Here is a 26,099-nt window from a genome sequence, read left to right as displayed (position 1 = left end):
GTTTCCCTGGACAACGGATGCGTTCAAATACGATTGAATTTGTGTTAGGGACCAAGTTCATATGATTAACGTTTGAAACCAAATTTGTCGACACTGTCAAAACAACAATAGATAGAAGTCAAACCACAAGGAACAAAATGGATACCCATTTTAAAACATACTGTACATACATTTTTATTTCTTAATACAAATACAGTGTTTACAACATCTGCTCTTATCAGTAAATCATTTTACAATCATAGTGAAATTGGCTACATGCTGGAAATATACAATTGATACATGTTTTTTAACTAACCGAAAACGACAAGTTCTTGCAATGTATTTGCAACATTGTGACGAATAATACACGTTAGGAACTTTTCAGTGTCCTATTCGACCTGAATGCAGCATGACGGAGGGCCCAGGCAGTCTCTGATTGGACAGTCGAGGCTGTGAAAAACAGCTTACGCCATATTGTCAATATAGTGAGGGCGCATTTGTGCAAAATGACGAAATAGTAGGTGTCACGTTCTGTTCATATACATTTACTTGAGATACAAGCTTGTGTTTGCCTTACGTTTAACCCCGATCGCTTATGAGACAAACCTAGCACGACGGTTGAGCTAATCGCGCAAGCTAAGGAGGTGGTTAGCAAACGTGATATCAGACGAGCTGCGGCGCTGGCGTACTCGTCCTCAACCTTGTTTATCTGTTAACACTCGATCTTTTTTTACAGGCTGACTTTGTCCTCAGTAGACGCTAAGATGGCGCAAAGTGGGGTATTGGGAGACGCGATCGAGGAGGATTGTTCTGCAATGCCAGAGTCGAGTGTCTGTCTACGAAGTCGGCCATGCTCCAGCGAGAGAGACGCTCAGGTCCAGGCTGTCAAAGCCGCTCTCCAGTCCAGGTTAGGACCGTATGAGCCGGTCCTGACCTACGTACAGTCCGCCCTCATGTGGGAAAGACCCGTCCAGTGTGTGCTGCTCTACGCGGCGGTCAACGTGGTGTTCTGGTGAGTTTCACTTCACTAATATTACTGTGAAAGTCACGTGTTTCCAACCACCTGCATTTACACAGAACAAATACATGGATCGGCTGTTGCCTTTACACAATCCAACCGTTTCTCCTGTCAAATCAAGACAGGACAGATGGCTCACAAGTGTTTATAGATACTATTTATAGACGCACTCTACAAAAGCTTCTCAACCAAGCAATGGACACAATGCATTGCGTTCATTGTGATGTTGTAAATCCATCATCATGACATTGTTGATGCTTCTGTTTGTGTGACTATAAATTGATGATTGAGTCAGAAATGCATCCATAGATACAGTATGTACATGTTTTACACTACTGGTAAAGTGAGATGCTGTCTCTGTTTGAACATGACACCAGTCCAGTAAATGTCCTGTTTATAACCAAATTCACAACAAGGAAATCCCCCTTTAACATCCAAAAGGAAGTGCAGGCAAATACAGGGTGGAGTTGAGTAGAAGAGTTTCTTTGGGCTAAATTAAGCCTCCGTGTTGTTGTCTGACAAGAACTGCTGACCTGAGACATGGAGGGACAAGACGGGCCGTCTCGAACTCTGGCATTCAGTGTTTATTCGATTAGTACGCCGGGCGCGCCGTGCCCTTCGTTCTCTCTCCTTTTACTCGTGCTTCAGTACACACTCAGCAGCACGGTGGAGTTTCTGCACACAGGAATGTATTTGTAACCCACACGGATGCATGGAAGTGGCTGAAAATGGCAGGTCACATGTGTTTTGGCGAGGGATCAGGGGGCTAATACAGAAGACTACTTGGGTTTGCACAGGCCGGACCTCAGAAAGGCAAACTCTTATCTTGATTTTTATGTTAATAGCACAGTGTAACAAGCGTATCTTGCATGTACAAATTCGATACGACCACACCACAAATGGCTGTCTCAACAATGCCCATAGTTATTCAACACCTGGCTGACACAATGTGAAAAGATTGCACATTGAAAGCTTCACAAACAAGCCTCCATGTTATTGGTTCCCATGTTGTCTTGTTTCACAGAGATCTTGGGCTTGTTAGTAGTTTTTCCGCCTCACCGTCACTACAAATCTTCACCAGACTAATGGACCTTGTCCTGTCTTTGCGAGGTTAATCCCCTCTCCTCCAACTGCTGAATGGTAGAATGATGTTATTGTTGTAGTTGAAAACTTTTGAAGCCTTGTGATCCAAAAGTGGAGCAGCTCTTCAGAATGATTGATTATTCCCCAAAGCCCACAGCAGTGCAGTCTATATCTGTGACAACGCACAACTAGAAAGCACCCAAACAACACCTGTAAATGTTTATAACAAGACAAACAGTCTGCAGCTTTTTAGTTGTCAGTGCATGGGATACATATCAGGTAACGCCTATATGAATTATTCAGTCTATTCATCATTTGTAATACAGGAAAACGATTAATTCTAAAGGTGAAGATAATCTTTATGCAGTCGGACCTGCTTTAGTATCCTGCTAAGTTGTGGATCATGAACAATACGCCAACAAATAATCTTGTTAAGACTGCCATCCTTTAAGGGTTTTGTGGTTGAATTAAGATTGATGATTCATGATGCAGCTACATTTATTCCAATGAGGTTATGATTACGAATGAGTGAAAGAAATGAGCATTTATCGGAACTACTTCAATGGTAAACAGTTCATGGAGGATCTAGTGTAACAGGTATTGTGAGTTTTTCATGTTCGCCTGTTGACTCTTCCTCCTCCTCTTCCAGGTTCTTCGCCCTGAGCTCCTTGCGCCTGCTGTTCCTGTTGGCGTCTGGCCTGGCTGTCGTCGTGAGCGTTGATACCTGGAGGAATAAGATCTGGCCAGAGATTAGAGGTGTTATAAGTTGCTCCTGTATTTATCTGTACCAGCACATCGAGCTATATTTGAGCTTGTTGCTTCATATGAATGTTCTTTCCCTCCCACAGTTAAAAAAGTGGACGAATCAGAAAATGACAGGTTTGTTGTTGCATCCACCTCCCAATCATGAAAGATGGAAACAACATTTAATGATAAGAAGAGTGGCGTGATGATGTCTTTAACGCTGTCTGTGGTTGCAGCTGGGGCCTGGTGCAGCCTGGGATCCTCAGCGTACCCGAGCTGTGTCACCACGTGGCCGAGGCCTGGGTCAGCGTAGCGGTTTTCGCATCAAGCGTGGCGCAGTACAAACAACTCAACCCCGGCAAGGTGAAGACCACAGACTCGCTAGTCACAGTCTTCCCCTGGGCTGTCTTTGTCAATTCACAAGTCACGCAAAGCACTATAGTAAACCTACTTTGCTGTTGTGTTTTGTGTCAGTTTTGCATCCTGACCTGTGGCGTGTTCTCTGGTCTGGCTATGGTGGGACGCTACATTCCCGGGCTGGTCCTCTCGTACGCTTCTGGTAAGTTGGAACAGGTCCCAACTTACAGATTCGGGTCTGTGTACAGCACCGTTATTGGCAAGGTAACGCAGCCCGACTGATCCCGTTAAAAATGCATGGGGGGTGAAACCAGATCTGCTGCGCCCCAGTAGCAGGGTCTGGCCTGCGTGGTGATTAAAGGCAGGGGCAAGGCACACGAGGAGGGAATGAAGGAGGGAAAGGAGCCAGCTAGATAAGGAGGTCAGGCTGAGAACGTGCTAATCTCCTAAACTCTAACCAATGTAGGCTACAGGCTGAGGGATGCAAGTCCTGCCAAGTCCTTCTGCTCTGACATCAATAACAAACCACCATCATTTTGTACCGCTAACCTCTTTTACCTCCATATGCCCGACTTTGTCTGGCCTTGAATCTTGGGTCGGTGCCTGTAGAGACAACAGTATCTCAGAAACTAAGTGACCTTCTCTTTATCAAACTTCTAAATGCTCCCCTCGTCTTCTCTAGTGTTGGCTTCTCTCTTGGCTCCGCTGGCAGCGCGTCACAAAGTTTTCCAGCATGTGTGTGTGAAGCTGGAGCCAGTCCTGCAGCGACTGGACTTCAGCGTTCGCGGATACATGATGTCAAAGCCCATCGACAATCAGTGTAAGTAGTGCATCCAATATGTCAGGTATGAGCAGAAGTTGATTGAAGCCTGATTAGTTGAATGCTGTCTTAGCGGCTGTAATGTCATTTCTACTACTCTTTGTAGTATGTAGTTATTATTTTGTGTTGATATGTTTGTCATTTTGCTCTGCAGTCCTGCGAAGGCCGATCCGTGGTGCAGCATCAGGTGAAGCCAGCGACAGCGAGGAAGAGTTGGCCGCTTTCTGTCCAGCGGTAAGAATAGAGAAAAGATTTTTATAGAGAGGAAATGCATAAAGGGAGAAAGCAGATCATGGGAATGGGATTATCTACATTAACATCTACATCTACTGTGTAAACATATTGAACCCAACCCCTTTGGCTGTCTTGCAGTTTGATGATGCTGTTGTTGCTAAGGAACTGGCACTGACAGATTCCGAGCACTCTGATGCTGAGGTGTCCTACACAGATAATGGAACTTTCAACATTTCCCGTGGCCAAACCCCCCTCACAGAGGGCTCTGAGGGTAATCACATGGACATCACTGATTTTCGTTTCCTGATTTCTTCTTGTGTCTTATTTACTTTTTGTGTCATTTTGGTCAGATCTGGACCGACACAGTGACGCTGAGGAATCCTTCGCTCAAGACCTCCCAGACTTCCCCTCCATAAACCCAGATGCAACTCTAATGGATGATGACGATGACACCAGCATCGGGCTGCCCAGTCTGGGTCTAGCTGGGCTGTCAGGTCCCCGGGCTTCATTGCTGGATGTGGACGCTCAGCTGGACTCAGACCAGGATGATCTGGATACCGACCTCTCCCTCAGCGCTCTGCGGTCTGATTTGACGGGCGACTTGGCCGGAGTCATCGCCAGCAACATGATCAAGGCGGCGCTGGCGGGGGCCTTGCAGCCGCGGCCCCCAGCCCCAGAGAAGGTCCACCGCAGAGAAGGTCCACCCAAAGCCGGGGCTCATCGAACCTACCGCAAGCAGTCCAGCTCGGAGCTGGACACAGATATGGATGGGGAAGACTTTGAAATGCTGGATCAGTCTGAACTGAACCAGATGGATCCCTTTGGAGGAGCAGTAGAAGGGGGAGGGGGTAATAGACGAGGAGGGGGACAAGGGTCCAGCTTTTTCACTAGCCTGTTGGGGAATCCGCAGTAGGTTTGTGTGTGTGTGTGAATGACTGTGAATTTGAGCAATGTATATGTGGATGAGCCGTGTGTGTGTGTGTGTGTGTGTGTGTGTGTGTGTGTTAATGATTACTTTAGGTTCCAGCAAACCTGCTTCTGATTGGCATCAGTTATCACTGTGAAGTAGTTTTTCTTCTGTTCCTCCCAAACCTTTGAGCCCTGACCGTCCGGAAAATCTTACTTTGTAGGCTGAGCAATAGGAAATACAGCAGCAAAAAATACAAAAGAATTGAAACATTAAACATACCAGCATTATTGAGCCGTGCAGTCTTGTAATTGGATGCACCTTTAAGCCATCATGGGTACTTCATACTGAGCAGGCACGATGAGGAAAAGCAGTGCGGTCATATTCAAATCTACTTTACTGGAGGTGACACAACAGGGTTGTTTAACATGGGACCAAATATGACATTCCTGTTACACTTTCACTCCCTCCAGATGAGACTTTTGCTTTTAACATTGTAGATCAGCATTTCATACACAGGTTTACTTATTGATCAGAATAATTGGAAGAGATCTATTATTTACACAATCAGTATACATTTGTGATATGACATATAAAGCTGTTCATTATGTTGCTGTTGATGGTGGCACTCTGCTGTCTTTTTCAGCAATATGTGGCTATACATTAGATGATTTCAGTGTATTAGATGGCGCAGTTTTGCAGAGATTTTACGTTTGTTGAGTTGTGTAGCTTGAAAGCGTATATAGCTTAAGTTGAAGATTTCCATGTGTCGTTTCAAATCTTCCATAACGTTTTCTTTTACCACTGTGTAACTCATGAAGGCACCCTCTTTTATTTTAATCTTAATATGAGTATGTGACACAATAGTCTTAAAATATCAGCTTTGGAAGAATCCATGATGTTCTGTTTTGGTGTGACAGATCCCCATGTTTAGCTATTTTTCCTTTTTCTTTCCATTTTCCTATACATTGAAACTTCTCACTGAACATATGTGTCCATGTTTAATACCTTGTATCCTTGCTTTGTTTTCTGTTCTGTTTTTCCTTGTTCAGCAGTTTATTTCATATTACTTGACAGTCATGCTGACCTTTTTAGAGCAGTCACATTCATTCATGGATCTTTTATATTCTAGGGGGACACGTGTTTACATCAATTCGATATTTAAAAAAAAAAAGAAAGTGACTTGTTGTGTTAAACAAGCAAACAGGTGGAGTAAAGTTATATTTGTATTTGTCAGCCAGATGCTTTTATGGACAGATGGCCCTCTGTTATGTTTTTAATGTCGCAGCGTTAACATACGATCATTCAAACTGAAATGAGCCACAGCTGGGATTTACTAAAATACATCAAACAAGCAACTCATGCTGGGTTTTTCATAGAGGAAAAAACACATTGCTCTTTTTCATTTTTTTTTTAAATAAATAGATAGCTGTGTGATTTTTAGCACAATAGAAAAACTGCTGGATCTGCATTCATGGGGACAGGTTGTGAATTGGTGGTAAAATTGCAGCCATAATAAAGCTGAAAAGAAGGAGGCTAGATCTGTTTTTAGTTTTTACCATTTGTTTGACATCCTCGCTTAACAAGAATGTTTCTCCATGAAGAGCCTCTTCCTGTGTCTGAGTGATCTGTATAGTCCACAGGACGACATAACATGCACAGTCGTGTATTTTCTTCTCTGTAGCTGGTTTTGATAAGTTTTGATGTGTAAATCTCATTACAATAAAATGTTTGCAATTAAATTTGTGTATTTTGTTCAGTGTTAAATAGTCATCAAAAGTCACTGTAAAATTATATGAATAAATACAAATCAAGCTTGTATTCTTTGTATTCTATTTAAATGATAAATGATTCGTCCGAATTTAGTCATGTAAGGAAAGTATTTTAAAAGAAAATCAGTATTTCAGAAATAAAACAGCAGCCGTGTCGTGTCCGCTGTGATGTGCACAGAAGAAGAGGTCTCACTCTGCTGTTAGTTCCGGGTATGGCAAACCTCAACCAAGCCAACCAAGTGCTTGGTTGAGCATTTCATATTTATGAGCATTTCATATTTATTTGGAAGCAGTTACACATAAACTACAATTACTAAATATCACATCAACGTCTTTGCATTCGAGTAATATTGATAGGACATGAAAATAACTATGAGTGTTGATTTACACGCAGCGTGATGTGTCTTGACGATTAGACGATCTCTTCGGTGACGCATATTTCGCGCGAAGCTCAGTTTTGTAAGCTAAATAGCGTGTATGAAGAGGAGCAGAGATGAGTAAGAAAGATGCCGGTAAGCGTCGCGTTAGGCGGAGGTGGGGATGTTTACACTGGACTCGTTAGCTGCTCCAGCAAAGTGAGCTCGGCTAGACAGCACAGCTAACAAGCGAGTGGTGCGAACGTTAAGCAGTTAGCTAGCAGCACGATTAGCTAGCTGACGTCAATGTTTACTGGTGTCGTAAACACCGTGTTGACTGAAACTTTCCAATAAATGTTAAAACCGCTTTTAAAAGTAAGACATAATAAACCATAAGGTCAAATATTAGTTTATATGTAAAGTAGTCTATGAATGTATTGTGTACGATTTGGGGGTTTCTGTGCTTACTGACGTCATCATTCACCCCTGCTGTCACCCGCAGGTCCGACTGTCATCCTCGCCTATCTGAATGAGAAGAACCGCCCCTATAGTGCTCAGGATGTCTTCAGTAATTTACAAAAGCAGCATGGATTCGGCAAAACGGTGACATTCTTATCATCCAGTCAGTTCTATCTACACAATGGAGCCTGACTAACTGAGTAACAGTGTTAGTGACAGTGTTCATCTGACTGTCTTATCTCAGGCAGTGGTCAAAGCCATGGAGCAGCTGGCACTGGAGGGCAAGATCAGAGAGAAAACATACGGCAAGCAAAAGATTTACTTTGCTGATCAGGTTCGTCTGTTCATACAGAATTAATGCAACGTCTGCAAAGCCCCATGTTGCTTTCATTTGATATCAATCGCTGCTGCCGCCATCTCTACAGGCTCAGTTCAAAGAGGTGAAAGATGAAGACCTGAAGGCGATGGACGGTCAGATTTCCAAGCTGTGTGCAGAGGTGCAGTCCATCACCCAGAGCTGCAAGCAGCTGGATTCAGGTCTAATATTGTTTTCCTCTGATTAGTATGCTTCTGAAAAGGCCACACGAACAACAGGAACCATGTTTGAAAGGGTGTTTGGTAACATTGAAAACTGTGGTGACAGAACTGAAGGACCTCAGCAGCTCCCTGACTACAGAGGAAATGACATCAGAGATCAGTGAGCTGAAGACGGAGCGTTGTGGGTACAGAGAGCGTCTGGAGAGGATCAAGGCCGCCAGTAACCACGTCACACCAGAAGAGAAAGAGAAGGTGAGGACGCTGTTTCTGTTAAGTTTCAGCAAAGCCTTTTTGGTGTTGGAAGTTCCTGTAATGTGTAATAGTGTGCTTATTTCCTTTATTAGGTCTATAAAGAGAAGAATGTTTACGTCAAAGAGTGGAAGAAGAGGAAGAGATTGGTCATTATAGCACTCTCCCTTTAAGACAAATATGGATACACTTCTTTCTGGGATCAAATGCTCCAACTAACTATGTTGTGATTTGGTTTTCTCAGGCGTCAGATATGATGAATGCAATTCTGGAGGGATATCCCAAAAGCAAGAGGGAGTTCCTGGTGAGTTGGATTGTAGTCTGATGTACTGTTTTTTTGCTTTGAGTACCGGTGCGTAACATTTCTTGTGCTCCGGCAGGATGAAGTCGGCGTGGAGACGGACGAGGACTGTAAGGTGGCTGTACCAAGTACCTGAAGGAACAGGAATGTGTTTGCTCTGCTACTTCGTCAATGCAAGACTATACAGTGTTGAGTTAAGGAAAAGTTATTATACATCAGATTGTTGTGAAAGTTTTATTTATGACTGTGGTTTTTATGATTATAAGGGTTTTTTCTGAACAATAAAATTCGAAATTCTAATATTTGTGTCCGTACAGCTTTTCTTCCCACACTTAACTGTGGTTTATATACAGTAAATCTATATTAAATAATTATTTCCCTTCATTGCATTAAATCCGATGTGTTTAGTGAGAATTCTACAGGCTGATGACTTTTTATGGCTTTGTATTCACAGAAAGAATAGTTTAATTGGAACAGATGTTTTTCATATTGATTTTATTTCTATATTAAATTGAATTGCTCTTTGTCTTAAGAGAAGGTAAGTAGTCGTAACAGTAGGGTTAATTTAATCTAAACAGTAGATTCCAATTGTTACTTTATTTCATTGCTACTTGTCTTAACAGTTTTGCTTTCCTCTCCCTTGTACACCGTCACTTCTGTATCCTTACATTAACTTCCGTTCCGTTTCAATCCTATTACTATAAAGGAAAAGAATGCAATTACAATTTCATTTCAAGCTGTTTATTCAAAATCCAAGCACTTTTCAAACGTTGAAAACACCACATTATAATTGTAGTGTGTTCAATGATTTCAAGCACCCATACAAACCCTGACTTTTTTTTCTTCCCTGCAATTTAAAGTACATTTATACAAAAATAGCTCCATCATTTGACTCAATTTGAAAGACTAGGTTTACAGCATTAGAGGTCACCGAGCAGCTTTCCATCTCCTCAAACATTGGTTAAACATTTCCCTTTTAAAGCTGATGACGTCCTGAACCAATAATGACAATGACAGCTAGTTATTATTATACATAGTTTTGTGTCCTTTGTCATTCTGATTGCTGCTGTTAAAGTCCCTGTTGGTGCCATTAGTAAGCACATGATTGATTGGTAGTGTACTAAGAATGGAATAAATTCTTTGTACCTTTCTTTCACATTTCAGCACTTTTTGTCACTAGACAACGCAAACAAATTCACAGTTATCCTTCAAAGCTTCACCTAACTGACAATTATCAGTAACTGGAAGCATAACTGTCCATGTTGTCATCTAGAAATTAAACTTTCAACAGTTTTTAATCTGTTTCGTGATGTATTGGCACTGCTGAACATGATGAAGAGGGTGTTGAATGCGGTGCTACATGATTATACAGCGTCTGGAATGAGATGTTCTGGATGAAGAGGAAATGTTGAGGCATTTATCATGTTGGCTTTGAAACCACTAGGTTCAAGCAAGGCAATCTCAAAGGCTGTATGTTAAAAACCTGAAACGTTAAGAGACGTGTGAAATCAAACTTCTGCACTTCACATCTGACCACTGACTCCAATATTTGAGGACTGTAATATGCAAAATAAAATAAAGTAATAGGCGCAAAAATACATTTAACAAGAAGCAGTGGTTGCAATGTGAACTGGTGTATAAAAAAACCTGACTTATCCAAACGACTCTTAAATGGCGCTGAACATAATATATTCCAACAAAGTAACTTCACTACTACACAGCTACAAGTTCAACATAACCTTGTAACTACTTGGTTTCTTTAGAGTGTTTGCTTTGCGTACAACAGCCAGTCTGACACGCTGGCAAAATAAAGTCACAGCGGGGCGCTCTTCTGGCTTCAGTGCCGTCCCGTCAGGTGCTACTCACCATGAGGCACGACAGCGTCTTGTAATGTCTGTAGTATTTCAGGAGTGGAGTGGTATGGGTGGCTATAACCTGCAGGAGTCCTGCACTGGAGCTGGGAGGATGGTCTCCCAGGTTACACGGGCTTTCTATATGTTTGACATAAGCTTCCTATTTGCAGTGGTTAGGGTGACAGGTAAAATCTGACTACAAGAAAATCCAATTTCTCTGCAGATTAGAGTCTAACATTTCACACATACATTCATTTGTAAACACCCGATGTCCTGAAGTTGTGTTTTTCAAAGTGAAAACATTCAGGAATATGAACATTCAGCATAGGCTAACATCATCTCTGTGTATGTATATATATATATATATATATATACACACACACACACACACACACACACACACACACACAACAAAAAGAAGATAAGAATGCAATTCTGTTTAGTTTTTCACATAACTGCTCGATCCAATGCAATCTTACATCTCGACCCACAGTGAGGGTTGAGGTCATCTAATTTGCAGCCAGTGTGTTGTTGATGAGCTTATTAAGTGAGTGTAAATACTGCGGTGTGGCCAGAGGCTGACTGAAGTTCTTACTCCACCCTGAGAGGCCAGAGCAAGTCAGAGTCAATGTCTGGGAGAGAGTTCAGTTCAGTCGAGTCCAGCGGCGGTGCCAGATCAATAAAACTGGCTATTGAGCTGCCGGAGCACTCTGTCCACAAAGTCCCTCAGTGTCTAGGAGAGAAGGCACACAAAGTCTAATTACTTCAACATAAACGCATCTCATCTGCTGTCCACGGCACGACACGAATGTTCCTTACCTGAGGCTTACAGTGCTCCTCGATCCAGCTGAACACGCAGGCAGAGAGTTCCTGGAAGCTGCTAACTGACACAGAGTTGCTGAAAGACTGGAACAGGGAGTCCATAATGCTCTGAAAGATGTTAAACTTGACCTGGTCAGACACCTGATCCCCTCCCTGCTGTGGGTTGTTCTGGTGGGCCTTCACTATGTGCTCATAGTTCCTATTTAAAACAAAATGAAATACAAGCACCGTTTACCGACATGTAACAGGATAACAGGTTTTTAACGGGTTTTTGTACACGTTTGTCTCACGTTTTCATGATCTTCAGTGCCATCACTTCCTTCCTCAGCAAGGATACTTCCTCCTCTTGCTTCTTCTTTTCTTTGTGAAGAAAATGGATGTAATCGATTGCTGCAACAACCAAACACAGACACGGCCCGGTCATGATTTTTTGTGTAATCGACCGAAAACACAGACATTATGCCATTATCAGGTCGTCCTATAGGCCACAACTATCATCCCAAAACCTTCAATCTAACCTGAATATGACAGGTCACTTGTCATCATATTTACAGTAATCTTTGTGATGAGCCAGTTTCAAACCGACGCCCACCTAGACGCCCATTTCGACGTCTTAGATCTTACTTTTCTGCAGTATGGTAGCCTTGCTGATCTTCTGTGCTCCCACTGCGAACTCAGACTGCTGCTGGCAGGTCGGTACGATGGACTGGAGGTCGTCATAACCTTTCTGGAGTCAAAAGAGAAGAGACATTCCTGACTACACAGAAAATAGAAATCCAAAAATACAACCCGGGGTTGAAAACAAGCTGGAGGTGAGTGAGGGTCACTGCTGCCTGCTGTGTGCGCTCACCTTGATGGCGTCCCTGCGTTTCTGCTCCGCCTGCGTGTGCGCTTGCCTCCGCCGATCTTTATACGAGTCCTTATATGACGTCTCGTGCCTATTATCGCTGTCTTCGTCGTCTACGTGGGACAATATATCAAGCGGAGATGAAGGCGATGTGAAATTAATACAAATGATATAACGTGAGTTTTACAAAGTTGAATATTTGGACAGAACCTACAGAGGTCGTCTTCAAACCGCTTTTGTTGAGAAAGTGACTACCAAAAGTAGCGTTTCATATTAAAGAGGAACTCAATTTCTGACCTTTGATACTGAAATTGAGCAATAATTGCATCATTTGTCAATAGAGAGAGGGCGATTCGTGTTTTGATCAGGTCAGATACACAGCTCCTATAAAACACTGCTGACAGAAGTGAACAAAAGCTCTAAAACAGAGACACTCAGGAGGTAAAGCTCTGAATGGGAGCTTGTCTTCTCAAACATCATTATTTTGACACTTATGAATCAGATCCTCCACTGTGCCGCGTCTTAAGTGGCTCATGTACGACGCGGGGAGGCGTGTTTTCCTTTTAAACGGAGCTACATTATGTTTATACAAGAAAGCCTTTTATTAGTAAAGGAAGTTCAATTTGCAATGATTCCAATTTCATTCAAGATCATTCAATTTGACACTGCTGTAGGAGTAAATGGTATAATGTCTCTTCCAAACGTCGCTGATATTAGATCAAGTTCATTTACAAAACACAGTACCTGTATTTGGCACTGAGGAGGCACTTGTTGAGCCGATGCTGTTGGCTCTGGACACAACGGTCCCCTTTCTGGCAGTCTCAGCAAAGAAACCTGGACGGCAGCACAAGAGAGAAAGTTAAGTTATTCCTCTGTGACATACATCACACATCAGAACATTTAAGTTGACATCAACACAACCCCGAAATACAGAAAAGAGAGCCAGACCGGACACTTACTGGGGTCAAAGCCGCAGTCGCTGAAAGCACCGTCAGTCTGCCCAGCCATCACCGGACAACAGAGGATGGAGAACACACAAAACAGAAGGTGAGTGAAACAACAGGGGGAGAACTGGGATGCCCTAAATCTGTCAACAGATAACCTGAACGAGTTTAAACCCCCGCTGAGCATCGGCCCTGATTTGGCCAATTCAGAGGCACAAAGAGCTTTCATCACAGATTCTGATCTAGGAAACTGGAACACAGCATTTCTTCTATTGTGCCTGTGTTTCCATCTGTGTTTGCTTGGCAGTAACAGATAGAATTTAGACATTTGACGGATGAGGCTCCAGCCAAGGAAAGGATGACTCGCGTATGAGCCAGATCCAAACCCGGATACAAGGTTTATTTTTGCCACCTTTTTGAAAGAAAAACAAAATAGGAAGAATGTGGGATTTATTTACATCATTTTCAGTTTCTCCACATCTAAGAAACTAACAGTGAAACGTTCAGGTTCAACATAACCCAGTTTGGTCAGGAGTCACATTGATGACATTGACTGAAGATATATGAGACATGAAGCTGAAATGATGCGGACTGAGAAGAAGTAATAAGGGTTTAAAATATAAAAATGTTAAGGATGTATGCAATGTCTCCAATGCCCATGTACAGTGCAATCAGCCGCAACAGACCGAAACACTCATCATAACCTCCCTGTGAGTCATTTGATCGAGGCTAACAGCTGCTGACCTCTACAGCTACAAAGAAACACTAACTTTACTTTCGATCGCTCGCTCGCAGCTACACTGCAGTCAGATGAGCCCACTGTCAGGCTAGGAGGCGGATACACCGAAACACACGGCTCAGACATTACTTTTCACAATATACACAACATTTCGGCCCCACCGGTTCGTTTCCCACACGTTCAGTTTAATGTGTTTCTAAACACCATGGAGCTTCAGCAGTTACGCGAACTAACAATGACAGAAACCTGAACCGTTCAGGAGACTTTTCAATCAATCTTCACTTTCGAATGCATTTCCATATTGATGCTTAAACACGAAATAACGTCTTAAACAGTCTTCTTCTTTAGGTGCATACATTTCAGACGGGTCGTAAGAATAAATTAGAAATTAGAATCACTTGGTCTTTCACAACACCTTGTTTACTTAGCTTTTCCAACGTTAGCAATTGTTAGCCAGCTAATGTTAGCTGTTGAGCTAACAAAGCCCAGTCAAGTTTATGCAAACATGATCTAAGTTTCAAGCCTTGGAATCAGTAGCTCTATATTCTTTGCTTTAATGCACTAAATACATTATCTTGGTTGAACAAACTCAGTTTGTGTTCGCTTTTTACTTACTACTTTCCAGTCCTCTGGCGACGTTGTCGGATCCGACATCTTGGAATGCTAAAGTTAACTACTGGCGATGCCTTCATGGACTCCTCGTAAAATCTAATTTTCAGCGTTGAGAATTCGGGATGAATTGGTTTAGTAGAATAACGAAGAAGGACGATACGGACGAGTGAATTCTTTTTAAAGTCATTTTCATCGGATTTTTTCAATGTACATCGCTCAATAAATGTCAGATTAAATATTTAGACTGTCTGTGTCCTTCCGTCAGTGGTCTGCGGATGTGTACTTATTTTCGGTATCTTTCGGAAATAGAGTACCGAGTGCGAAAAGATATATGCTGTCTCAAAATCTTACAATAATCTTTGGGTTATTGCTGTAAAGACTAAAAATGACCTACATCAAAACAAAAGTCTATCTTTATTGTCTATCTTTATGTTTTTATTTCATACAGTTCACACAATCCAAAGGCTTAACTGTGTTACTTGAATGAATGTCAGCGTTAGCACAGCGCAGGCAGAGATTTGTTTTTGTTTTTTATTACTTTGACCCAGAAATGTACGAGGAAATCACTACTCGCAGTAGTAGTTAGCTTCAAACACGGGATGGCGCTGTTGAGCAATATTCTCTAAATTTGCCAAGCTGCACACACAAACAAACAACACGTGAAACAGAATGATCAAAAAACTGATGACATCCCAAAGCTGTGCAAGTTGAAGCTGACTGGTGGAAAATTAATGACTTCAATTTTGTGCAGGTGGATTCATGGTAAAATATATAAATAAAAAGGAAATAAAAACAAATAATCTGTTACTGTTTTCTTTCATTTCTGCACCACCTCAGCCATGATCTACCAATCATCTGAGGTCTGTTCATCTTCCACCCTGTCCTCCACCCTCAGGCTCTGTTGTTCTGCTCTTTCACACAGGAAGTCACTCTTCTGCTTTTCTGCTGCTGTGGTTTCTGTGTGTGTTACAGAGTGTGTATCTGACTCTGCTCTCCTTCCTCTCACACACCGCTGTCTGTGCTGATCTCAACAGAAGAGAACTCAGTCAGCTAGTAAAGTGAGTGAGGTAGCTGAGTCAACCCAAAGAGACCCAACTGCTGGCCACACCAAGATTTGTTAACTTATTCTCAAAGTTTGGTAGACAGAGAGGGTCAGGTTGATGAGAGGACAGACATGAGGACCGGCAACCTTGCTTCATCAGCAATCGTGCCCTCAAGACTAAGGCAGATGCAGTAGGCTACAGCTTTGATGTTCCTCTCACAGAACGCCCAGAGACTTTGTCTTAATCTCGGCCTTTGGACGGAAAACGTCTCCTCGCTCTTGTTTTGGAATACACATCATTCTCAGCAGAAGGATTTTGTGTAAAACCTGGATTACCTGTGGAGACTAGTGATGGGGAATGCGGTGGCAGGGGGCACGGAGCAGGAGCCGGCTGAGGGTCGAGAGGCCAGGAACTCAGTCGGGGCGACTTCAGGCACAGGAGACCCCGTAGGGAACTTGCAGAAGAAGCAGCCGGCTCCCCCAAAGCTGCCTATGCCGCCAGAGAAGGAGCTGGAGGAACGCTTCAATGTGGTGCTGGTGAGTGGAGGAGCAGAGAACACACACACACACACATTTACTGCACGAAACAGTTTTGCTTGCTGTATTTCAGGTTATTCCAGTTGGTTTCCACATGACAGAGGCAGGTGATATGCAGGGAAACAAAACGAGTCACATTTTACAAACCACCTGCCATAACCGTTATCGAGCACAGACTCATTTGACTTGTCAACATCCAGGGGCAATATTTTATTGTTGGCAAACATGTAGTTAGTCGTTGGAAATGATGTAAAAAAAAACAACAACAAAAGCTCACAGTAGGAATGTGCAAGTAAAACAAGGTTCCCAGCTCTTCTTCAGTCTTTCACTCTGGTATGGTTAGAAAGAGGGTGATTATTGGCAGGTAGCTTCAAAGGGGAAGTTGAGCAACACATTTACATCAGAGAGACCATAAGACAGGAAGCACAGTGTTTCAGCCTTATTTCACCAGTCTTACAACAAAATGGAAAACATGAAGCCTCGTGAAAGCAACCGGCATGTTAGACTTCCCAAAGAAAGCAGCTCTGTTTAAGGAGAGAGAGAGGAAGAGATGAGGAAGTATTCGGATATTTGTCTTTGCAAATCAGAACCAAGCCTGTAAACCGTGAAGTGTGCTGACATGTGTTTCTGTCTGATTAATCAATTCTGAGCCTGAACCACAAGCAAAGGGAGTAAAAAATGTCTGTCCATCTGTCCATAAGTCCTTGATACCTGTTTGTCCTTTTCCTGGTCCCATTATCCCTCGGAGTGGGTCTGAGCTGGATTTGAACCCAGGATCTTCTTTCTGTGAGGCCTCTTACCTCACCTGCCTGTGGGTCCTACAACTCAGCCAACTTGAAGCGATTTTGTATTTGTTGGCTGCAAACCCCAACTGTGTCTTTGAACTACGACTTGCTTCACCACTTCCCAAACATGACAAAAGGCTTCAGCTGGAACCAGTTTGGCCTCAGCTGATGATGATGTCATGAAAATTGAAGAGGATTTTTTTGACTTCTTGTGAAGTTGGGCTTATCCCTTTTTAGGATTTAGGCTACAAGCTTTTGAAGTAGATTTTGTTGAATAATAAATCACTGAATCGCCATTAATACATAAAACAACTTTTAGTAAAATATCAGTGAAAGAGATTCTGCTTATTTAGCATACGGCCCATATCAGGAGGTGGTGCAAATGTATGACCTCACTTCCTCTCTCTGTCACCAAACAACTGCACGCACACACACACACACAAACACACACACACACACACACACACACACACAAACACACTGCATTCTGTACTAGCTCTAACAGTGAGATTAGGGCGTTGAGAATTAGATTCTTAAATGTAGCTACTGCTTCTGCAGCGACTACAGAATGTCTCCTCAGCCTCTTCTCGCCTGGTGTGGCCCTGTTACCCGCACGCAAACCACAGCCAGCCCCTCCCTTCCCCCTGCCAAGGATGAAGAAGAGGAGCTGTTTTCGCCCCTTCTGCACAACGTATCCGCTTTACTTTTTTCGAAGGTGTGACATAGAAACCACAAACTGCTGCTTCGATATATGAAAATATATAAACGTGTATCCACGCCCATGGTGCATTCAAATATAGCTGTTAGTGTCAAATCAGACGTCTCTTTGTCTTAACAGGCTCATATTAATGTCGCTGGTGATAGTGATGGATAGTAACAAAATTGGCCCCTGGGTGAACAAGGTACCGAATTTGAACCTGAAACGTCTTCCAGCTCGTCTAGGCCTTGTTACAGTAGACGAGGGACATACTGTAGTGTGAAATAGGATCTTCATGATCCTGTTGTCCTTATCTCCCATGACGCCCCTCAGAACAGTGTGGCGTTGCTTCATGTTCCATCTCTAATCAAACTGTAAATCAGTGATGTGGATGTGGTTGCCATCACATTCACAAATAAGAGAAATACACCCTCTCTCACATCTGTGTTTTCAGCTTGGAGATTGAAGGTGCGATTCTGCTTTGCCTCCTTTTAGCTGCATGATGTGCGAGCGTGGGGTAATGTGCTGATTCCTCCAATGGTTGTTTCCACCTACATCAAAAACCTGGAGGTGGGGGGTTTTGATACTCACCCAAAGGGGAAAGATCAGGGACAGAATGCAAACTCCGACGTTGATTATGTCATCACGTGGTCGTTTCTCAGAACTTGAGGATCAGAATGGTGCCGTGTGAGGTCGGCTGTCGATTGTATCCAATGACGACCTGAACATCAACATGTCAACACTGAATCAGCGGTGGTTTGGGCAGGCGGGCATGCAGCAGCATCCTGCTTTACCTTCACTTCAAGTTTGTGGTGTGGTTGCTGTTGAAAATCGTTGCATAAGCAGTGATGCATATAAACCTAATGATAATAATAGAACTAAACGATGTGCGAGTGAGAATCATGACTCGTTTTATATGTCTGATGGTTTCTCTTGCAGAGCTACATGAACTTGCCCCCGGACAAACTGAACCTACTGAGTCAGTATGACAACGAAAAGAAGTGGGAGCTGGTGTGCGATCAGGTAAGAGCTGCTTCACGTGACCTTTAACCCCCCGAGCTTAGTGGGCTCCTAGTCACAGAGACCTTAAAGGGACACTGTGGATTTATGGTGAGCTGAGTGTGACGCTTGGCAACGCTGCTTCTGTGTTGGTAAACGATCGAGGTTGCCACGGAAACAGAGAGTGGTTTGTGTCTGTGCTACACACAGTCCTGGTTGCAGAGCAACAACAGTGAATGTGCAGGTGTCATCTGGGTCTTCTGTTGATTCTAGTGATGACAGAATTGGTTATTTGATCGATTAGATGATGAGTCAATAAGAACAAAGGACTTGATGTGACTGAATTCTTTGTGAATCCTTCTCTCCTAGGAGCGTTTTCAGGTGAAAAGCCCCCCGTCCACCTATCTGTCCAAGATCAAGAGCTTCTACCAGGACCAGGGGGGTGTCCCTCGCAGGGTCAGTGTGGATCCTCACACGTCTTCACTCCTCTCAGTCAAAGCCTCACACATACTGACTGGCACCTCTTCTGTCTCTTCAGCTAAAGAAGCGAGTCCAAGATGCCACCAAGGTCCTGAAAGATCTGGAGATCTCCCTTCGCACCAATCACATCGGGTGAGTGGTCAGATCCTGGTTAGGCCCATCGGTTTGATGTTTAACGGTCAATGTCCCCAAATGAAAACCTCCATGTGTCTGTTTTCCAGGTGGGCCCAGGAGTTCCTCAACGAGCAGAATAAGGGTATGGACGTGTTGGTGGAATACCTCTCCTATGCACAGAGCGCCGCCTCGTGAGTGTTTACACGCTCTTGGAGAACTCATGGCACTGGTAGAACACAGCCACTGAATTCCTACCAATATTTATCTTGTATCTTTTATCTCTCTTGTAGGTTTGATACGGAGGCAGTTGAAAATGGTGGCACGCTGTCAGACAGGGGGAAGCCCAAAGAGCGCTCGATGGAGGACTTGACCAAGAACAGCAGCAGCTCTCACTCCCACGGCATGACCAGAGCTGCTCGAGCTCTGACTGTGAGGTAGGAGGCATCACGGACGTCTTTACACTCTGCTTAGGCTCTTTCAGCTGGTCGGGGGTCTCAGTCGGGATGGTTTGTGGGCGGGTTCTGTGTATCGTCTTAATGAGGTCATACAGGTCCATGTTTCCATTCACCTGAGATGTCCCACATTTCAGCTTTCAGACTTGAAGTGAAGATCAAATTGATGCCGTGGAGGTTTTGTCGTGAATAAGTGTTTTTCAGGGTCAAACCACACACAGTAGCTTCCTTCAGTAAAAGCTCTATTTGTGTCTATTTTCTCGCTCTCGTCTCCCCTGCAGGCTGAGCACAACTCTGTCCAACAAGATGCATAAAAAGTCTCATCCAGCCACCCAGAGAGACGATGTTCACGTTTGCATCATGTGCCTGCGAGCCATCATGAACTACCAGGTGGAGCACAAACAGTCCAACTTAAGCAAATGAATCCTTTTATAATCACTCAGCTTCTCTCTGCTACAGTTCCAGTCCAGTGGTTAAAAAGTCAAAGCCTGCTTGCATGTTGGAGGAACGATCTCATGGAGGCTTTTGTTCTTCTTGCAGTCTGGTTTTAACCTGGTGATGTCTCACCCGCGCTGCGTCAATGAGATCACCCTCAGCCTGAACAGCAGGAATCCCAGGTGAGCGTCCTCACGCGTGCCTGTGTGTGTGTATGTAATTAGGTGTGTGTTATTTGTGTTGTTCATTCTTCACCCTCCTCTGTGGCAGGACGAAGGCCCTTGTGTTGGAGCTGCTGGCCGCCGTTTGCCTTGTTAGAGGAGGACATGACATCATCCTCTCTGCGTTTGACAACTTCAGAGAGGTGAAATGAGTTTGAGTAAATACGACGAGTTATAAAAGGTTCACTTTAACGGTCGATCACTCAGGCACACTACTGTTCCAGACTTCCCCTCTTAGATTACTCATCAGACTGACTGACTGGCTGTCTACCCACGTGCAACATCCTTATATTTAGAGCACATGCATTACTGTCGTGTGTGTGTGTGTGCGTGTGTGTGTGTGTTAGGATTCTAAATGTCACCATAAATACAGTTGACAAAGCGACACTTGATACATTTAATGGCTTTAAATGACCTGAAACTTGACACTTTAAGCAGTGACCTAAGCTGCTTGCGCCCTCATGTGAGCAAAAATAAAACTGCATGTTCCACTGCACATTACAATATAGTTTTGTTGTTTGTTAGGTGAGCAGAGAGAAGAATCGCTTTGAGAAGCTGATGGAGTATTTTATCTGCGATGACAGCAACATTGACTTCATGGTAAGTGCAGGAATTTGCCATCCAGCCTCTGTGAGCGGATCTACAAATTCATGAGGCAAATGTGTGTGTGTGTGTGAATTTGGGTTCTAAGCTCCTTGTCTGTCTGCAGGTTGCTTGCATGCAGTTCATAAACATTGTGGTCCATTCGGTGGAGAACATGAACTTCCGCGTCCATCTACAGTACGAGTTCACTCACCATGGTTTGGATCAGTACCTGGAGGTGAGCCGGCACTGGACATTCTTCAAGAGAATGACACAAATACAGTATACATGTCATCAGAGCTGTTTTTAGAACAGCTTTGTTTATACATACTGTAGCTGTCTATCCAGATTATCAATGTTCAGAGAGACTGTTGAAGATATAAGAATACCTGTTGGCACATTCTTACAAGCAGTTTCTCAGCCGTGTCTCAATATTCAGGGTTTTATTGCTGAATATTTACCACCATCAGAGGCTTCAAATACAGGCTCAGCAACTTTTTGATGAGCCTGCGTAACTTCCATCTTTAATCCGAATCTGATGTTGCCCTGTAATAACGTAACACCATGTGGGTGTGTGTTTGTGTGTTAGAACCTGAAGCAGACTGAGAGTGAGAAGCTGCAGGTGCAGATCCAGGCCTACCTGGACAACGTGCTGGACGTGGGTGCCCTGCTGGAGGACGCTGAGAACAGAGGAGGAGTGTTGCAGTGTGTGGACGAGCTGCAGGACCACAACTTACAGGTAAGCCACCAAAGTGCACCAATACAGGACTTGGTGGTTTGGCCTGTGTGTGTATGTGTGTGTGTGTGTGTGTTTGTGTGTGTGTGTGTGTGTGTGTGTGTGTGACCATGTGACTGTGTTGCAGCTGAGCGACAGGCTTCAGGAGATTGAGAGTCAGACCACAGAGAGAATGACTGAACTCGAGACTCAACTCATGCAGGCCACAAAGGAGACGGAGCTGCTGAAGGTGAGCACTGACCTTTGACCTGGACATGATTAGACTGATTAGCAAAGAGTCACTTTATTTCACTGTTTTATCTTTTACTATATGCAATAATCAGATACATGTGCAGATATACTGTGGGCTCTTTTTAGATAAAAAGTAACTTGATACTTTTACTCAAATATTTCTCTTAAGTTCATTTTTGAGGACACTTTATTATAAATTACAGCACATTTTATATTTTTCCTCATAACTGTGTGCCTTTCCCCTGTGATATTGCTGATTGATTCCTCTGGAGGTCCCTTCATGTTGTGTTTGCGTCCTGCTGTCTCACAGGAGAGTCTGCGTGAGTCGTGTTCTCAGGTCGGCGCCCTGCAGCAGAGAGAGAGGGAGCGCGAGCTGGACCGAGAGCGGGAGAAGGACAGAGAGCGGCTGAGCGTGTCCAGCCCTCAGAGCTCCTCCGAGCTGGAGCAGAAGGTCCAGGAGCTGCAGGACAAGGGTCTGATCCGGCTGGGACGGAGCCCGTCAGGCGGGTTGGACATCCAGGTGTTGCCTGTCACGGTGGTTGAATATGTCCCAGCGCCAGCTTCAGCTCCGACCTCACCCGGCTCTGACGTTCCTGATTGTGCCCGGCTGTCCGTCCTTCCTGCCTCTGGTTTTGCCCTGCCGCCTCCTCCTCCTCCTCCTCCTCCCCCTCCTGGTGGTTCTGGGAACATTGTGTCCCCTCCCCAGCCCACTGCACAGTTTGCGGCACTGCCTCCTCCTCCTCCTCCGCCTCCTCCTCCTCCTCCACCTGGAGTTGGACCTCCCCCTCCTCCTCCTCCCCCCCCTCCACCTGGCGTTGGGCCCCCACCTCCCCCTCCCCCACCTGGTGCTGGACCCCCACCTCCCCCTCCTCCACCTGGTGCTGGACCTGTGCCTCCACCTGGAGCACCCAACTCTGTATCTGGTAAGAATGAGGGGGACTGAAGCGTCTATGTTTATGACGGCTGTTCTCTCCTCTTCCTCACTCTCTCTTTGTATTGCCGCATGTTTTCTCAGGGCTTAAGAGCAAGAAGAGCATTAAGACCAAGTTCAGGATGCCGCTGTTGAACTGGCAGGCACTGAAGCCCAACCAAGTGACCGGCACCGTCTTCCATGAGCTGGATGACGAGCAGGTCTTGGAGGTAAGAAGGTCTCATCGCCGTTCTCTCTGCACTCGTCTGAAGATTAAAAACACGTATTCAACATCTGACCTCCACTGCCTCTTCACTCCCCATTGACATCAGGAGTTGAACATGGAGATGTTCGAGGAACAGTTTAAGACCAAGGCCCAGGGTGCTTCAGCAGATCTGTCCAACATAAAGAAGAAAACGCCACAAAAGGCCCCCGCCAAGGTTTCCCTGATCGAGCCCAACAAGGCCAAGAATCTGGCCATCACGCTACGCAAAGCGGGAATGGGCGCACCTGACATCTGCACAGCCATAGAGAAGTACCAGACAATCAGACTCATTTCACTGTCAATGTTTCTCCAATTTTATCACCTTTTCTCCATCTCAGTCAGTTCTGCTCCTCACGTAGACCCATTGTTCTGTTCCAGGTACGACCAGCAGGCTTTGACCATCGACTTCCTGGAGTTACTGGAGCCCTTCATACCATCGGACTTTGAGCAAAAGCTTCTGCGCAACTATGAGAAGGACGGCCGTCCACTGGAGGACCTGACTGTGGAGGATCAGTTCATGATTCGCTTTGGGAAGATTCCTCGTCTGAGCCAGAGAATAAGCACTCTGACCTTCATGGGTAACTTCCCAGATATGGTCAAACGCCTGCAGCCGGTCAGTTTGTGCTATATATTCAGAATCGCTGTAAACTTGAGACTGCAGTTTGGAAACTTGGATTTATTCACCGTCTTTCTTGTCTCGTCCACAGCAATTGAACTCCATCATCGCTGCTTCAATGTCCTTAAAGTCTTCAATCAAACTGAAAAAGATCTTAGAAGTGAGTAGAAGAGAATCCAACATGCTGATGGAGCATTGAAATGTGAGTTTGTGTTAAATTAATCTCATCTCGTCTCCTCCAGATCGTTCTGGCCTTTGGTAACTACATGAACAGCAGTAAGCGAGGTTCCGCGTACGGGTTCAGGCTGCAGAGTTTGGACATGGTAAGTCGCCTTTGTTTGCTTTGTTTTTGGCTCGAGTCAAGATGACTACAGACAACAGAACCTCTTTTTTATCGCAATTCGTCTTTGCTTCTCAGCTGTTGGAGACCAAATCCACCGACCGCTCGCAGACGCTGCTTCACTTCATCACAAACATCATTGGGGAGAAATATCCCGACCTGGTCAACTTCCACACTGAGCTTCACTTTGTGGACAAAGCTGCTCTCGGTACACACACACACACACACACACACGCGCGCACACTTTTCAAGTCATTGGAGTCTGAATGAGTTGAACACTTGGCATTCACTTACCAGGTCCACAGGCTACTTACCTACTTACTTCAACACAATAATAGAAGCTGAACGTGTCTTCTGAATTCTCAGATGGACATATGAGTGAACGCCAAATGCTCCACCTCACAAAAAACAAGTTAAGCTTCCTTCTGTCTCCCGCTCAGTGTCCCTGGACGGCATTCTTCAGGATATCCGTTCATTAGAACGGGGAATGGAGATGAGCAAAAAGGAGTTCCTGGTGCAGGATGATTGCCCGGTGTTGAAGGAATTCATCAAGACCAACAGTGAGCAGCTGGAGAGTTTGGTCAAAGACAGCAAGACAGCACAGGTGAGAGATTCATCCAAACCAAACCCACCGTGTGACGCGGTCTCGTAAATGTCCTCAACATGTCCTGTTCTCCCTCCAGGAGGCGTACGGCTCTGTGGTGGAGTATTTTGGAGAGAATCCCAAAACCACGCAGCCTTCCATGTTCTTTCCTCACTTTGGACGCTTCATAAAGGGCTACAAGGTGAGGATTTGTGGCAGGTTCGTGCTTTTATCCATATGCTCTGCTGCATAGTACAACACTTTCTATCTTTGTCTTCCATTGTGCACAGAAAGCACAGCAAGATAATGAGCGGAAAATGAAAATGGAATGTCAGATCAATGAGGAGAAACAATCACCTTCATCATCAAAAACAAACACGCCTGGATCACAGAAGGTGAATGACTGAAGGTCCAAACTGTAGAAACGATGCATCAGCCCTCAACACAAATGTGAATCTCAATTAACCCACATTGTTTTTGACGTTTTCCCAGTCGCCTATGACGCCTAAGATGCCTCAGATGGACCTGATAGCCGAGCTGAAGAAGAGGCAGGTGAAGCCTTCGGTGCGCGAGGGGAAGGACGGAGCTCTGGAGGACATCATCACAGGTGAGGAGGAACCAAGCTGATGTGATTATGGTTGGTACTTCCACACTGTGAGTTTGTCCCTAAACACCTCTTTTCTCTCAGATTTGAGGAACACACCGTTCAGGCGGTCAGACTGCCGACGACGCCAAGACACTTGAACACGTCAACACAGAACACGTCAATACAGAACACTTCAATACAGACCATGTCAACACAGAATACGTCAATACAGAACACGTCAATACAGAACACGTCAACACAGAACACATCAACACAGAACACGTCAACACAAAACAAGCATGATAACATTCTGTACATATATTAATTCATATCACAAGCTCAATACCTGTGTCGTACTTTTTGCGAAACATTTTTATGTGAATTTGCTCTGTAAATAAAAGGAAGTTGGAGCTGTTATTGGATATTTGCAATAAAATAATTCAGGGCTTTGATTCCAAATCTTCAAAAACAATATTTCATTACATTTTTATTATTTTGTATTATTTTGATGCTTTGTTGACTTTGTATCTTCTCAATTTGTACGTTTCATACTTTCAAAGAAATAAAACCAAAATCTATATTTCAGACTTATAAGCATTTTGGTCTGCTGTTGTTTTCTTGTAATTTCTCTGTAATTCATACACAAGGAACTACTGCATACTGGCTCAAATACTGTACTTCAAACTATACTTGTTTGTGTACTTCATGTCCTACAAAAATAACAATAATAACAATAGTACTACTACTACTACTACTACTAATGATAACACATGAGTACATCTTACAAGGTATCACGGTGTTTGGATACTGACAGCTCAGATCAGAATGAAGGAGAACTTAAAGAGACAGTAACGT

General features: G+C 44.1%; 4 protein-coding genes across 7 annotated transcripts; 3 read left to right on the top strand and 1 right to left on the bottom strand.

The window, feature by feature from the left end:
- Positions 1 to 419: 419 nt before the first annotated feature.
- On the top strand, positions 420 to 6,884 carry retreg3 (reticulophagy regulator family member 3). Its single transcript, XM_076144219.1, has 10 exons — positions 420 to 496; positions 716 to 991; positions 2,730 to 2,836; positions 2,929 to 2,959; positions 3,061 to 3,187; positions 3,299 to 3,383; positions 3,864 to 4,001; positions 4,156 to 4,235; positions 4,374 to 4,506; positions 4,586 to 6,884. The coding sequence occupies exons 2-10, from the start codon at positions 744 to 746 to the stop codon at positions 5,146 to 5,148; spliced, it is 1,512 nt and encodes a 503-aa protein (XP_076000334.1). The 5' UTR covers positions 420 to 496; positions 716 to 743; the 3' UTR covers positions 5,149 to 6,884.
- Positions 6,885 to 7,337: 453 nt separating this feature from the next.
- psmc3ip (PSMC3 interacting protein) lies at positions 7,338 to 9,090 on the top strand. The gene is made up of 8 exons (XM_076144250.1): positions 7,338 to 7,426; positions 7,773 to 7,873; positions 7,974 to 8,063; positions 8,155 to 8,266; positions 8,373 to 8,518; positions 8,611 to 8,664; positions 8,760 to 8,819; positions 8,896 to 9,090. Exons 1-8 carry the CDS (start codon positions 7,408 to 7,410, stop codon positions 8,950 to 8,952), a joined length of 639 nt encoding a protein of 212 aa, XP_076000365.1. The 5' UTR covers positions 7,338 to 7,407; the 3' UTR covers positions 8,953 to 9,090.
- Positions 9,091 to 10,839: 1,749 nt separating this feature from the next.
- On the bottom strand, positions 10,840 to 14,698 carry mlx (MAX dimerization protein MLX). 4 transcript variants are annotated; one of them, XM_076143994.1, is made up of 9 exons: positions 14,637 to 14,698; positions 13,298 to 13,334; positions 13,083 to 13,172; positions 12,342 to 12,451; positions 12,116 to 12,218; positions 11,782 to 11,881; positions 11,489 to 11,690; positions 11,049 to 11,402; positions 10,840 to 11,010 (listed from the first exon to the last, which is right to left on the bottom strand). In XM_076143994.1, the coding sequence occupies exons 1-8, from the start codon at positions 14,673 to 14,675 to the stop codon at positions 11,346 to 11,348; spliced, it is 738 nt and encodes a 245-aa protein (XP_076000109.1). In that variant the 5' UTR covers positions 14,676 to 14,698; the 3' UTR covers positions 10,840 to 11,010; positions 11,049 to 11,345. The 4 variants fall into 4 exon arrangements, with proteins under 4 accessions (XP_076000109.1, XP_076000108.1, XP_076000107.1 ...); XM_076143993.1 differs by having other exon boundaries at positions 13,298 to 13,343; positions 14,637 to 14,690; XM_076143992.1 differs by lacking the exon at positions 14,637 to 14,698 and having other exon boundaries at positions 11,053 to 11,402; positions 13,298 to 13,356.
- A 913-nt stretch (positions 14,699 to 15,611) lies between these two features.
- fmnl1a (formin-like 1a) lies at positions 15,612 to 25,703 on the top strand. Its single transcript, XM_076143989.1, has 25 exons — positions 15,612 to 16,212; positions 18,634 to 18,717; positions 19,063 to 19,149; positions 19,232 to 19,305; positions 19,395 to 19,478; positions 19,578 to 19,721; positions 20,021 to 20,129; positions 20,280 to 20,356; positions 20,445 to 20,538; positions 20,921 to 20,995; positions 21,105 to 21,215; positions 21,567 to 21,716; positions 21,841 to 21,942; positions 22,255 to 22,867; positions 22,960 to 23,084; positions 23,187 to 23,389; positions 23,498 to 23,732; positions 23,827 to 23,895; positions 23,978 to 24,058; positions 24,154 to 24,283; positions 24,516 to 24,679; positions 24,759 to 24,860; positions 24,949 to 25,053; positions 25,151 to 25,265; positions 25,347 to 25,703. Exons 1-25 carry the CDS (start codon positions 16,027 to 16,029, stop codon positions 25,400 to 25,402), a joined length of 3,375 nt encoding a protein of 1,124 aa, XP_076000104.1. The 5' UTR covers positions 15,612 to 16,026; the 3' UTR covers positions 25,403 to 25,703.
- Positions 25,704 to 26,099: the final 396 nt, after the last annotated feature.

This window comes from Genypterus blacodes, unplaced genomic scaffold (assembly GCF_046128005.1).
Source record: "Genypterus blacodes isolate CSIRO-AG114 ecotype Tasmania unplaced genomic scaffold, CSIRO-AGI_Gbla_v1 ptg000028l_1, whole genome shotgun sequence".
Classification (NCBI taxonomy): domain Eukaryota; kingdom Metazoa; phylum Chordata; class Actinopteri; order Ophidiiformes; family Ophidiidae; genus Genypterus; species Genypterus blacodes.
This window is presented reverse-complemented; position numbering and strand designations above follow the sequence as displayed.

Bases quoted from the DNA above. Each gene is read 5' to 3' on its own strand.
- retreg3 (XM_076144219.1), top strand. From the start codon at position 744: ATGGCGCAAAGTGGGGTATTGGGAGACGCGATCGAGGAGGATTGTTCT. The intron at 992-2,729 runs GTGAGTTTCACT...CTCCTCTTCCAG, and splicing joins GCGGTCAACGTGGTGTTCTG to GTTCTTCGCCCTGAGCTCCT. The intron at 2,837-2,928 runs GTGTTATAAGTT...TCCCTCCCACAG, and splicing joins GATCTGGCCAGAGATTAGAG to TTAAAAAAGTGGACGAATCA.
- psmc3ip (XM_076144250.1), top strand. The intron at 7,874-7,973 runs GTGACATTCTTA...GTCTTATCTCAG, and splicing joins AGCATGGATTCGGCAAAACG to GCAGTGGTCAAAGCCATGGA. The intron at 8,064-8,154 runs GTTCGTCTGTTC...CCATCTCTACAG, and splicing joins AGATTTACTTTGCTGATCAG to GCTCAGTTCAAAGAGGTGAA.
- mlx (XM_076143993.1), bottom strand. From the start codon at position 14,675: ATGTCGGATCCGACAACGTCGCCAGAGGACTGGAAAGTA. The intron at 13,344-14,636 runs GTAAGTAAAAAG...TGTCCGGTGATG, and splicing joins CGCCAGAGGACTGGAAAGTA to GCTGGGCAGACTGACGGTGC. The intron at 11,403-11,488 runs GTAAGGAACATT...CTTCTCTCCTAG, and splicing joins AGGAGCACTGTAAGCCTCAG to ACACTGAGGGACTTTGTGGA.
- fmnl1a (XM_076143989.1), top strand. From the start codon at position 16,027: ATGGGGAATGCGGTGGCAGGGGGCACGGAGCAGGAGCCGGCTGAGGGT. The intron at 22,868-22,959 runs GTAAGAATGAGG...ATGTTTTCTCAG, and splicing joins AGCACCCAACTCTGTATCTG to GGCTTAAGAGCAAGAAGAGC. The intron at 24,680-24,758 runs GTGAGAGATTCA...TTCTCCCTCCAG, and splicing joins AAGACAGCAAGACAGCACAG to GAGGCGTACGGCTCTGTGGT.